Below are 14,054 nucleotides of genomic sequence, written 5' to 3' on the forward strand. Positions count from 1 at the left end.
GGAAACTGGCACTGCTTTTTAACTATTAAGATATTTATATCTGGATGTTTTAGCAATACAGACAGAGCTTTCTAATTTTTTATTGCGAAATTAGATTGCAGTCTTCTTGCTTGGCTGGTTAGGTTGTAGGCATCTTTGGGGGCTCTGTGCCTTGCTCATTACTGGCTTTGTTGTTATATGGATTAAAATAAGCTGATTTTTTGATGACGGTTTTATTGATCATAATAAACTTTAAGAAAATCTCTTCTAATGTCAAAACTATTAACTCATCATTTACTGACTTAAAGATAATGCTTTTAGTACTACTGCAAGTTGATTAAATATATAAATATATATGTATATATATCAGGTTTAAAACATTTCCCTCCATTTTAATGTGTTTTCACATGGAACACTGTCTGGAAACCAGAGCAGACATGAACAAGAAAACTAAAGATGTGTTTAAATAATCGAAATGCCAGCAGTGTTTATTATGGTAGGTTACAGAAAGATTTAATTTTTGTGTGTGCAATTAGGCACTGACTGAGGCGTTTAGACACCACTGATTAAAAACTGCAGTGAATATAAATTCTGACCCCCCTCAAAGGAATAAAACCTAGGTTTCTTTCTTGGAATCAGTCAGGTCAAGAACATGTACAGATGAACACTTATTAAATACTAGTAACAGTCTTTTATTACTTATACTCCTTCAATAGTAACAGCAACACAGTGTACTTACATAGATCACATTATAGCCAAGGACTCCAAAGTCATCGTATCAAGCAATGTGGTGTTGGAAACTCAAGATTCCACAGCATGTCAAGTCGTCTACTTAGTTACGGCACAGGAAGTAGATTCCCAGCAATAGACCCAGAGTGACAGCTCAAAGAGATAAGCCTACATTTCTTGTGGCTTATGATTTTCTGAATTTCCAAATTCGTCGCTTGTATCCTACCATACCAACAACATTGACTCCAGGTAAAAATGACTTTTACATATGAGGAATAAGATGAGGACTAAATGAACAATTTGTCTTTTTTTATAGTTCCATAGTTCATCTTTGGAAAGCACGTGCTGGAAGGTCAGAAGTGGCTTTTTAATAATGTAACTTCACCCATTATTGATTCACAATAACCATGGCCAGGACCCTTGGGTGGATGAGAACATTTTATACTGGAATGACATACACATACATGTAAAATATGATAGAACCGTATCTTTGAGCTTACATATATTTAACACAAAAGCAAAAGAGCATCAATTCACTGAAGGTCAGACTTTCAGTCTTTTTAAAGGAACAAAGCTTCCTGTTTCCTATTTCTGTTTCTAAGAGGGTTTAACTCTATCTTAGAGTTTAGCTGAGAGACCCAAGTTGATGTAGTTTCAAACTAGTTTCTGTGGAATCCCCAAATGAACGTGCCAGGCCCCCTGGAGTGGGGCTGGAGGCCAGAGCGAGAAGTCCGCTGCATGGGAAGGGTCCCTGAGCCGCTCTGCTCTCCACTCGGCACACAGATCACACGGCTCTTCTTGGTCAGGGACCCCGGGTGGGCGTTCTGGGCATTTTCTTTCTTACAGGAATTTCCAACACTATTTGAAAAGCAATTTCTTTTTGGACAGTATGATTAAGGTTTCTATCTTTCAGTCAAATATGGGACTGAGTTAGCTCTTCCTGTGTCCTTCTTTACTTCGGAGGAGACGCAGTATATGTTCATTTTTGGTTAGTTCTGCTGGAAGTTCATTGGCCTGAAAGAAAATAAAAGAGGCATGAGTGAATTCTCAACCACCATTGGTGTGGTTTTAGGGACTCTGAAGAGGGGTCCCTCACCCAGACCTGCTCCTCCACTGATGAAAAATCCCACTGGACTTAGTCTTTTGTATCAAGGTTTTAAAGGTTTTTTTAAAATATACTTAAATGTACATATCACCAGTTACTTTCTTACCTCATTGTTAGTACTTTTTCTTTCTTTTAAAAAAAATTTTTGGAGTAGAGTTTATTTACATTGTGTTAGTTTCAGGTGTAGAGTGATTCAGACATGTGTGGGTATATATACAGATATGTGTGTGTGTATGTGTGTGCGTGTGTATGTGTGTGTGTGTGTATGTGTGTGTGTGTGTGTTCTTTTCCGTATTCTTTTCCATTATGGTTTATTATAAGATACTGAATATAGTGCCCTGTGCTATATAGTAGGATCTTACTGTTTATCTATTTTATATTTAGTAGTTCATATCTGCTAATCCCTGACTTATTGATTCCTCCCCCACTTCCCTCTTTGGTACCTAGAAGTTTCTTTTCTATATCTGTGAGCCCGTTTCTGTTTTTTAATAAGTTCATTCGTATCATATTTTATTTTTTAATTTTTTTTAAGATGTATGTACTATTTTTGGCTGCACTCGGTCTTCATTGCTGCGCGGGGGCTTTCTCTCCTTGCAGCAAGCGCAGGCTACTCTCTAGTTGCGGCCGGGGGGGCTTCTCACTCCAGTGGCTTCTCTTGTCGCAGAGCATGGGCACTGGGCATGTGGGCTTCGGTAGTTGCAGTGGGAGATACGTTGTTGGATGAAAAGGCAGAGTCAGGAAATAGCCAGAATGTAAGACACACAGGAAAGAGCAGCTTCAGTGTCCCCCATGCCCCGCCTGATTCAGCCTCACTCCACGTCCTCTCTTTTCACAGTGCTGCTGAGACGCATTCTTTAAGCATTTATACTGTGAGCGAGTCTCTAGTCCAAGAAAGAGACATGACAGGACAATGGTTCCCAAACTTTCCAGTCTCAGGACTTTTGTACACTCTTTTGAAAATTACTGAGGACTCTAAAGAGCTTTTGTTTTTAACTTATTAAAAGTGAAAACTGAAAAAAAATAAGTATGTTTATTAATTCATTGAAAATAATAAGCCTATTAAGGTTAACATAAATAATACATTTTGAAGAAGAACTAAATTTTCAAAAACAAAAAAGTTAGAAGAGTAGCACGGTTAACAGTTTTGCATATTTTGTTACTATGTAGCTTAAAAGAAGACAATTAGATTCTCATATCTGCTTCTGCATCCAATCTACTATGATATGTTGTTTTGGCTGAAGTATATGGAAAAAATTTAGCTTCATACAGACAGGTAGTTGGAAAAGAGAGAAACATTTTAATAGCCTTTTTGGATCATAGTAGATATTTTTCTTTGATGCTTCAACAATACAGGACAAGTGGCTATTTCTTAAAGATTAATTGCTGTGTGCAATCTGGAACCACATCAATGAATTTTTCTACTCTGATGCATTAAAATCCATAGGTCTATCTATCCGCAAGTGGATTTTGTTTTGTTTAAACCTATGCTTGATTTGTAACATCCCATACTAGTCATTTAGAAAATACCAATTGTTGGGAGCCAGCGTGAGGAACTCCGCCCATGGCAAAGGTCATGAGGAAGGAAGCTTGGCATACGCAAAGGCGTGATCAAGCCTCAGGAAACCCCCTGTTCCCGAGCATCTACCCCCCCAAACCAGAGTACTTTACGGGGAGCTCTCCCCCATAACCATTTCTTTCAGAGAAGGAGTTAACTTGCAGCTCCAGTTAATAAAAATTCCTGGGCGTGACAAGAGTGTTTCAACTTACGAACTCTGAAGGTTCTCTGGCCTGCCTGATCAGGCTCCTCCGGCCGCATGTGATTGTTTACAGCCTCCCAACTGTGAGAGGCACGGGATGTTTTAAAACTTTCTAAATACAGACTCTTTTGAGAAGTTAGAAGATCATTAGTATAGTATAGTGGGTTGATTAGGAATTATATTGGTGAAGGGTTTTTTCATTTGTCGTGCCAATAATTACTGCTAATTCCCTGCCCTGGGTGTGACAAGGATGTCTCAGGTCAAACCTCTCTGCTGACAGACTAGCTTGTGTGACAGCCTCTCAACCATAAGCGGCACAGAGTTTGGAGTATCAGCATAGGGCTTTTTTCATTGATGAGTCAATGATTGCCATCAGGCCTCCATATCCTTAGGCACCTGGGAGTATATTAATCAATGTATTTGGAATATAGAAAAGGAAATATAGTAGTTTTTTGATGTTAGCAATACTAGACTTTTTGAGTTAATGAATCTTCTCTTTTGTTATAGATCACTGTACTTTGTTATAAATCACTATAAATCACTATGCTATGTAAAAATGTAACTTTATCACTATCTTAAGACAAAATAGATCTTAAGGGGAACATTGGTGAAGGGTTTACATTTGTTGAGCCAATATTTGCTGCTAAATCTCCATATTCCTGCCCTTATAATGAATATAACTAGCATATAAGAGAAATAAATATTAACCTTTCATGTTAAACCTTAGGTTAAGTAAATTCCTTTCTTGATTGTAACTCACTACACCCTCACCCTATAGGAATGCAACTTTATTTGGAGGGTGGAGCCTGATTTAAGAAAAAATCACCCCTGGAAAAATAAGTTTTCTGGTTAACTGACCGGTATCAGAAAGGGCCATAAAATGTCAGCAGACCTCATGGCCAGAAGGTGATGAAACTCATAAGATCTTTGTATAATTTTATATGAAGCACCTGATTGTGACAAGGGTCAGGTCTGCTGACCCCCGCATGACTCTGTATTCATCCCTATGTATAACAAAAAGGTATATAAACAAACCTGAAAAATAAAGAAATCGGATCAGTTTCTGGAAAGACTGATTCCCCCGTGTCGTTTCTTTCTCGCTCCCCATTTTCCTGGCTGAATTCCCATCTGGTCCTACTACACTATCTGTTTCTAATCTTCCTCTATATCTGTAATTAAATAAGTTTTTTCCAGGACGCCGACTCCATCCCCACCTTCGAATTACCCTGGATCCACCAGGGCTGGACCCTGGCAACCAATAAAACTGGAATTTTTATAAAATAACTTACAACATGTAAAATAACTTACAGAGGTTTGTAAAATTATTTTCAGCCACAGTTTGTAACTCTGCTTTGATGTGTACTAAGGTACCAATGGTTTCTTCCACCATTGTCTTTGCACCATTACAGCAAATGGCTGTGTGTGTTAAACTGCTTCAGTCATATCCAGCTCTGTGTGACCCCATGGACTGTAGCCCTCCAGGCTCACCTGTCCATGGGATTCTCCAGGCAAGAATACTGGTGTGGGTTGCCGTGCCCTTCTCCAGGGGATCTTCCTGACCCAGAGATGGAACTGGTGTTTCTTACATCTAACCTGCATCAGCAGGCAGTTTTTTTTGTTTGTTTTTTTACCACTAGCGCCACCTGGGAAGCCCAGCCAATGGCAGCACAGGGAAAAGGGCAAATAGGGCCTCTCTATTTTTATTATTTATTTTAATTTTTATAAACTTCCCTGACCAGGGATCGAACCCATGCCTCCTGAAGTGGAAACGTGGAGTCTTAACACTGGACCACCAGGAAAGTCCATCTCTGTATTATCAAGAATATTGTTTTGACTTATTAGAACCTTTGAGGTTCAAAGGGTTTGGAGGTTCAACCTAGGGTTTGGAGGATACCCCAACTGTCCATGGACCACACTTTGAGAACAGTTGCTACAGATGAATAAAAGGATGTTCTTGGGAATTCAGGGGAGGCAATTCAAGTGCAGAAACGCACTCAAACTGGGGAGAGAACTCAGAGGTAGTTATTTTCCCCTGCAGTTAAACCTGGAGCCCTAGCTGCTTCATCTGAAACCTGGATGTCAGGTGAAGTTCCTGCAGTCCCCACTTTCTAGACTGGATCCTGCTCCCTGACCCCACCTGCTGGGAATGATGAATTTGCCACCATGGTCCTGCTGTGCACCTCGTCCTGCAGCTGCACTCCTGCCCACCCACAGGACTGCTGACACTGGTGCTGGACTGACAGATGGGAGTCTCTGTGAGGCCAGAGGCCCCACTGTGGGATCAATTCTACTATTAGCTTAGTTCCTGCAGGAGCAGACAGTGTATGAGCTTAATGCCCGAGCCTGAGAAAAATGCTCACAGAGAATGAACCTGCACGCCATCCAGTCTTGGAGTAACCCTCAGAAGAACTCACTGTTTGGCATCAATTGTTGGTCCTTGATTGACAGGCAGGCAGGTAGCCAGGGGGGTCCTCCACAGTCAGGAAGAGGAACAGATCTAAGAAGCTGTACCTCTGTTAATAAGCTTGTTGAGTAGTAATGTGTGTGTCCGTCTCCATCAATGTCTGTATCCTTTACCATTAAAATAGGCTTTATACTCTCAAAGTCTTGGCCAATCGCATCACTGTTCTGTGTGTCATCCATACAGGCTTAAAAACCCGGTCTCATTCCTCCTTTCCCCCAGTGGGTCCCCACTGAATCCCCAGGTTGCTGAGGTTGTGCCAACTGCTACGATGGCTAGCACCCAGGTTGCCCCTAATGTCCGTCTTATTCATGACAGTACAGGACCACAGGTCCATATTCATGAGCCACAGCATCACATCACTCTGCCCCCACTGCTCTTGGGAAAAGATGTGTGCTGAGTCCCCAGGTGGGGTACCAGGAACACAGGATCCCAGCACCCATGGAAAAGGCCACGGTGTGGGGGGAGGAGGCTACTAAAGCCACAGTCACCCTCTCCTTGGGCATCTGCCTCAGGGCAGAAGTCCTGGAGCCTAGAGAGCAAACGGGTGCTTCTGTACTAGCTGAGAAGTGACTCTCTGCCAGGGAAGGCTTCAGGAGCCTTCTTTACTTCCTGCTGACTGCCTTTGTCACGCTGTACTGCAATGTTTTTTTTTTTCTGCAATTGCTCGATTATCCCTATTCCCCAGTAAACTGTGAGCCCTATGAAGTCAGACACTATGTGAATCTTTTCCACCAAGATCTCTCCATTGATAAGGTTCACAGGACACTGCATGCTATCTGTGTGTGCTAAGTCGCTTCAGTCGTGTTGGACTCTGCGACCCCATGGACTGCAGCCCAGCAGGCTCTGTTCTGGGATTCTCCAGGCAAGAATACTGGACTGGGTTACCATGCCCTCCTCCAGGGGATCTTCCTGACCTAGGGATCAAATCCACTTCTCTAACGTCTCCTGCATTGGCAGATGGGTTCTTTACCACTAGCATATCTAGCAGGCACTACTAAGTGTTTGCTGGATGAATGAATGAAGGTCAAGGATACATCCTCAAGAGTCCTGAGTGGCTGCTGGAATCCCAACACTCTTGCTCCTGAAGCTGCCTCTAAAGAGCCTGGCTTTTCCAGGCCATCTGGCTTACAGCTTTAGGAAGGGTCCAAAGTCCAGCATTTTGGTTACTGGAAATTCCCCATAACCATTATTGATGAGATTCCAGGAGACACAGGAAGAATTGCATCTTTCAGTTTCTATATAAAGATACTAAAGCTTCCCCCTTGATTTAACTCAATACAGGATGGCTTAGCCATGAAGACATCTTAGGATGTCCATGTCCAAGATGCAAAGATAAGAGAGCAGTTGTGGTTTTGTGGACTCATAATACAATCAGGTCCTCTAATGGAAAACAAATCCATGTATTTCAGGAAGAGATAAGTAGCAACATTGTCTTCAAGCACTTCAATGATAGGAACCGGGGAAATAGTCATTCCATCTACTAAGTGGAATGAGAAAAAAGAGGCTCTTGGCACATTGTTTAACTGCACTTCAAAATGGTTTCTTTTAAAAACACCATGGAATGTTACATGGTTTTGGTTTTATTGTTAATAAAATCCAACACAGTAATGGGCTTCCCTGGTGGCTCAAACAGTAAAGAATCTGCCTGTAATGTGGGAGACCTGGGTTCAATCCCTGAGTTGGGAAGATCCCCTGGAGGAGGAAATGGCAATCCACTCCAGTATTCTTGCCTGGAGAATTCCATGGACAGAGGAGCCTGGCGGGCTACAGACCAGAGGGTCACAAAGAGTCGGACCCGACTGAGCAACTAACACAACACAGCAGTAGATGCTTATTAAATTCAAGCAGTATGTAAGGATAGAGTGGAAACTGCTTTCATATCCTCCCCTGTTGATAAGCACCCATCCTACTTCCTCCTTCAGAAGTCAGTAGTTTAGTTGTTTGCTCCAGACCTTTCCCAGGCTACCCTTCTGCCCTCAGTCTCTATATCTGACTGCTTAGGCAGCTGTTCAGTAGAAGGGAACACAATGATAACCTTTTTTTTCCCGCCCTGCGGTTACTGTGCATCCTCCCACCTCCAAGTTTGACTTAATAGAAAACTAAAATTATTTGGGGGCTATAAAAATATGGGTTGATTTTGCTCAACTATACTTCAATAAAAAAATTGGGGTTGGTTTTACAGCTGTGGTCAAAGTTCTGTTAACAATATAAAAGCAACATCTTTCCCCTTGCTGTAACCAAATAGAGCACAGGCAATTCTCAAGATATGAGTATCCAACTCAGAGAGGATGGTTATTAAACTACCAGAATTTTGACACTTTCAGGACACTTCTCTGATGATAGAACACTTAGAACCTTACTCCCCCCCACCACTGCCCCCTACCTCCTGCCCCACTGTTACCTAAAAATCACTGATGATATAGGGGTTTTGAACCTCTGGGTTCAAAGGGCTTCCCTTTGTGGCTCAGATGGTAAAGAATCTACCTGCAGTGAGGGAGACCTGGGTTTGATCCCTGAGTTGGAAAGATCCCCTGGAGGAGGGCATGGCAGCCCATTCTAGTATTTTTGCCTGGAGAATTCTGTGAACAGAGGAGCCTGGCAGGCTACAGTCATGGGGTCACACAGAGTTGGACACGACTGAAGTGACTTAGCACACACGCATGCTGGGTTCAAATCTACTGCTCACTCATAACCTATCATGAGAACATTTTATGTTCTTACTATGCCCCAAAGAATTCCCTGGTAGCTCAGTCGGTAAAGAATTTGCCTGCAGTGCAGGAGACCTGGGTTCTATCCCTGGGTCGGGAAGATCCTCTGGAGGAGGAAATGACAACCCACTCCAATATTCTTGCCTGGAGAATCCCATAGACAGAGGGGCCTGGCGGGCTACAGTTCATGGGGTCGCAAGAGTCAAACATGACTTAGTGACTAAACCAACCACTACGCCCAAGGATAAAGTTAGTGACTGGAGCCAGAGAGATGCTGTCTTGGCTTCAGCAGATGTGATCTTCTCTCTTTCCATAGGCCCCCAATGGAGGGAAAAGATGACTAAGACGGTACCTTGTTTCTCAGGGCTGGGTCCGCCCCTGCTTCCAGGAGCAGGGCAACTGTCTTAATATTCCCGCTGAGCACCGCCGCGTGGAGCGCCGAGGTCCCATTCTAGGAGAAAAGGACAGTGTGTTAGGTGAGAGCTCACAGCTATCAGCCCTCAGCTTGCCTTGCCTCATGAACCAGCCTGACTGGGGATACTGTAATGCTAGAGCCTTTCTTGTCCTTATCTTTCCTTTTCAAAGTCACTCACTTCAGCATCTAACACAGTGTCCTCAGGGACACCAGGGATGGTCAGTATAAATACTGCCAACACCCTTTTGCAAGAACAATAAGGGATCTGCCCAGTGCGTCCATGACTTCTTGCTCACTTGGTCCATTGTAGACCCATTAGAACTTGCTGTGGGAAAAGCAACAACACTCTGTCAAACTTTTTTTTTTCTTAAGAGTCTTTGTGCTTTAGGTGAACACACTTCTGCAAGGCTGGAGGTATAGCTTGCTCACCTATAGGCCAACTTGTCAGCCCAGCTGCACTCACTGCGCATGCACAGGTGGGCAGGACAATGACTATGGAGCCACAGGGCTTAATAGTAAGAGCAGGTGGGGGTGAGGAGCTTTCCCTGCCCTCAGCCCCGAGTTGAAGCATCTCTGGGTGCAGAGGGGACCTAGTGAATAGGCTGCTGACATTTTATGAAATTTACTGCAAACCTTTATTGACATAAGGAAGCAGCCATGCACAGCATGTAGCTGGATTCTGGGAAAGAAGAGGAGAATACAACAAGCCTGATGTAAGAACAATGGGTAATCATAAGATATCTGTTCCAGAAGGTACATATGTCTGTGAATAGCACCTAAATGCAAGCTTAGCTTTCAAATTAATCACTATATCTAGATACTGGGTTGGCCAAAATGTTCCTTTTTCTGTAAGATGGTTCTAGTAGCACTTAGCTGTCTTTAACTTCATTCAAAGCAGTTTTGTTAGATTACATTCTGATAGCTGTTGTATCAGTGTGCATTAAAAAAACCTTGCTAAAAGAGACACAGATGTGTAGAGCAGACTTTTGGACTCTGAGGGAGAGGGAGACGGTGGGATGATTTGGGAGAATGGCACTGAAACATGTATACTATCATGTAAGAAACAAATCACCAGTCCGATGCAGGATACAAGATGCTTGGGGCTGGTGCATGTGGATGACCCAGAGAGATGTTACGGGGAGGGAGGTGGGGGGGGGGGTTCATGTTTGGGAACGCATGTACACCTGTGGTGGATTCATGTCAATGTATGGCAAAACCAATACAGTATTGTAAGGTAAAATAAAGTAAAAATAAAAATTTTAAATCTAAAAAAAAAATAAAAAATAAAAAAACTTGCTAAAATTGGTGAATTTTTGTGTAGCCACTTTAATATTGAAGATGGAAGGAAAAACATTTTATAATACTAATAAAACATTAGTATTAAACTTTATTACTGTATCAGTTCAGTTCAGTCGCTCAGTCGTGTCCAACTCTTTGCGACCCCATGAATCGCAGCACGCCAGGCCTCCCTGTCCATCACCATCTCCCAGAGTTCACTCAGACTCACATCCATCGAGTCCGTGATGCCATCCAGCCATCTCATCATAGGTCATCCCCTTCTCCTCCTACCCCCAATCCCTCCCAGCATCAGAGTCTTTTCCAATGAGTCAACTCTTCGCATTAGGTGGCCAAAGTACTGGAGCTTCAGCTTTAGCATCATTCCTTCCAAAGAAATCCCAGGGTTGATCTCCTTCAGAATGGACTGGATGGATCTCCTTGCAGTCCAAGGGACTCTCAAGAGTCTTCTCCAACACCACAGTTCAAAAGCATCAATTCTTCGGCGCTCAGCCTTCTTCACAGTCCAACTCTCACATCCATACATGACTACAGGAAAAACCATAGCCTTGACTAGACGGACCTTAGTCGGCAAAGTAGTGTCTCTGCTTTTGAAGATACTATCTAGGTTGGTCATAACTTTCCTTCCAAGGACTAAGTGTCTTTTAATTTCATGGCTGCAGTCACCATCTGCAGTGATTTTGGAGCCCCCCAAAATAAAGTCTGACACTGTTTCCACTGTTTGCCCATCTATTTCCCATGAAGTAATGGGACCAGATGCCATGATCTTCGTTTTCTGAATGTTAAGCTTTAAGCCAACTTTTTCGCTCTCCTCTTTCACTTTCATCAAGAGGCTTTTTAGCTCCTCTTCACTTTCTGCCGTAAGGGTGGTGTCATCTGCATATCTGAGGTGATTGATATTTCTCCCAGCAATCTTGATGCCAGCTTGTGTTTCTTCCAGTCCAGCGTTTCTCATGATGTACTCTGCATAGAAGTTAAATAAGCAGGGTGACAATATACAGCCTTGTTGTACTCCTTTTCCTATTTGGAACCAGTCTGTTGTTCCATGTGCAGTTCTAACTGTTGCTTCCTGACCTGCATACAGATTTCTAAAGAGGCAGGTTAGGTGGTCTGGTATTCCCATCTCTTTCAGAATTTTCCACAGTTTATTGTGATCCACACAGTCAAAGGCTTTGGCATAGTCAATGAAGCAGAAATAGATGTTTTTCTGGAACTCTCTTGCTTTATCCATGATCCAGCGGATGTTGGCAATTTGATCTCTGGTTCCTCTGCCTTTTCTAAAACCAGCTTGAACATCAAGGAGTTCACGGTTCACATATTGCTGAAGCCTGGCTTGGAGAATTTTGAGCATTACTTTACTAATGTGTGAGATGAGTGCAATTGTGCGGTAGTTTGAGCATTCTTTGGCATTGCGCCTTTCTTTGGGATTGGAATGAAAACTGACCTTTTCCAGTCCCATGGCCACTGCTGAGTTTTCCAAATTTGCTGGCATATTGAGTGCAGCACTTTCACGGCATCATCTTCCAGGATTTGAAACAGCTCAACTGGAATGCCATCACCTCCACTAGCTTTGTTCGTACTGATGCTTTCTAAGGCCCACTTGACTTCACATTCCAAGATGTCTGGCTCTAGATTAGTGATCACATCATCATGATTATCTGGGTCATGAAGATCTTTTCTGTACAGTTCTTCCGTGTATTCTTGCCACCTCTTCTTAATATCTTCTGCTTCTGTTAGGTCCTTACCATTTCTGTCCTTTATCGAGCCCATCTTCGCATGAAATGTTCCCTTGGTATCTCTAATTTTCTTGAAGAGATCTCTAGTCTTTCCCATTCTGTTGTTTTTCTCTATTTCTTTGCACTGATCGCTGAAGAAGGCTTCCTTATCTCTTCTTGCTATTCTCTGGAACTCTGCATTCAGATGCTTATATCTTTCCTTTTCTCCTTTGCTTTTCACCTCTCTTCTTTTCACAGCTATTTGTAAGGCCTCCCCAGACAGCCATTTTGCTTTTTTGCATTTCTTTTCCATGGGGATGGTCTTGATCCCTGTGTCCTGTACAATGTCACGAACCTCCGTCCATAGTTCATCAGGCACTCTATCTATCAGATCTAGGCCCTTAAATCTATTTCTCACTTCCACTGTATAATCATAATGGATTTGATTTAGGTCCTACCTGAATGGTCTAGTGGTTTTCCCTACTTTCTTCAATTTAAGTCTGAATTTGGCAATAAGGAGTTCATGATCTGAGCCACAGTCAGCTCCTGGTCTTGTTTTTGTTGACTGTATAGAGCTTCTCCATCTTTGGCTACAAAGAATATAATCAATCTGATTTTGGCGTTGACCATCTGGTGATGTCCACGTGTAGAGTCTTCTCTTGTGTTGTTGGAAGAGGGTGTTTGCTATGACCAGTGCATTTTATTATTACTGTATATGTACATATAAAACCTTCTGATTTTGTAGACAAGTTAAATAAATATCATACCCAGAAAAAAATTTCAGCAAGGCAGCAGTTTTCCATGTCTGCTTTACCATGTTTACCATGCACGGCAATATGCTAATCTGATAACATGACATTTACTTAAATCTTAAGCAATCTCTCAATGTTGCCTATGTGCAACATGGCTAAGCATAAAAATGTAAAAGCTAAGAAAGAGTTGTCTGAAACAAGACTAGATATGCAAAGTCCATTTCTGAAGCTTATTTCTTTTATTCACAGATAATTCACTTTTACAGACTGTTTATTCTCACTTTCGAAACAGTTTTTACAAAGTATAGTTTTTTGACTTCCAAGCTCAGGGAGGTCAATTAGCTCATTGGGGTGAGAGAGGCCAGGACTGAAAACAGGAGCTCTGTATCAGCTGACATCAGCCTTGGAGCCTAAACATATAAAGGTCAGATACAAGGCATCCAAAAAGCCTCTGGGGTCATCTAAGGCCAAGTACTTCAGATACATCAATAAATCCCCAGAGTGCTAAATGACTGTCCCAAGTTTACAACAGGTTCTGGTGTCATCTCTCCAACAAAAACAGGAGTGTGTATACCAGGAATCACCAAACGACAGCACTCAGGCCAAATCTAGCCTCTTTCACCACCTCTGGTGCGACCCCCCACCCCGCCCACCTGTTTTTCTACATCCTGATTAGCTCAGAATTTTAAAAATGTTAAAAAGAAGACTATCTTGTGATATGTGAAAATATGGAAGTTCAGAAATACAGGACTTCCCTGGTGGTCTAGTGGTTAAGAATCCTCCAGCCAATGCAGGGGACACGGGTTCGATCCCTAGTCTGGGAAGATTCCACCTGCTGCAGAGCAACTAAGCCTGTGCACCACAACTACTGAGCCTGCACTCTGGAGCCCAGGAGCCCAAACTACTGAGCCCAGGCACCTGGAGCCCGTGCTCCCAACAAGAGAAGCCGCTGTAAGCAGCAGCATGTGGACCACAACTAGAGAAATACCGCACACAGCAACAAAGACCCGGAGCAGCCAAAAATAAAAAGCCTAAGTAAGGAATTGAAAAAAGGAAACAGAATATCCCCCAGTGAAGTCTGATAAGATGCAGCAACACTTTTTGTTGTTGTTGTATTTTCTATGGTTGCTTGCT

The 14,054-nt window shown here is 42.6% G+C and overlaps 1 protein-coding gene across 4 annotated transcripts in view; it reads right to left on the reverse strand.

Annotated features, from left to right (window-relative positions):
* Positions 1 to 650: 650 nt before the first annotated feature.
* Positions 651 to 14,054, reverse strand: part of ANKRD29 (ankyrin repeat domain 29) — a 54,557-nt gene continuing 41,153 nt past the window's right edge. For all 4 annotated transcript variants that reach the window (XM_040264734.1, XM_040264735.1, XM_040264736.1 and 1 more), the window contains 2 exons: positions 9,095 to 9,193; positions 651 to 1,722 (listed from right to left, as the gene is read on the reverse strand). In XM_040264734.1, coding sequence (XP_040120668.1) covers positions 1,639 to 1,722; positions 9,095 to 9,193 — 183 coding nt within the window. In that variant the 3' untranslated portion in view covers positions 651 to 1,638. The remainder of the gene's footprint in view (positions 1,723 to 9,094; positions 9,194 to 14,054) is intronic.

The sequence above is a fragment of the Oryx dammah genome, unplaced genomic scaffold (genome assembly GCF_014754425.2).
Source record: "Oryx dammah isolate SB20612 unplaced genomic scaffold, SCBI_Odam_1.1 HiC_scaffold_22, whole genome shotgun sequence".
Lineage (NCBI taxonomy): Eukaryota > Metazoa > Chordata > Mammalia > Artiodactyla > Bovidae > Oryx > Oryx dammah.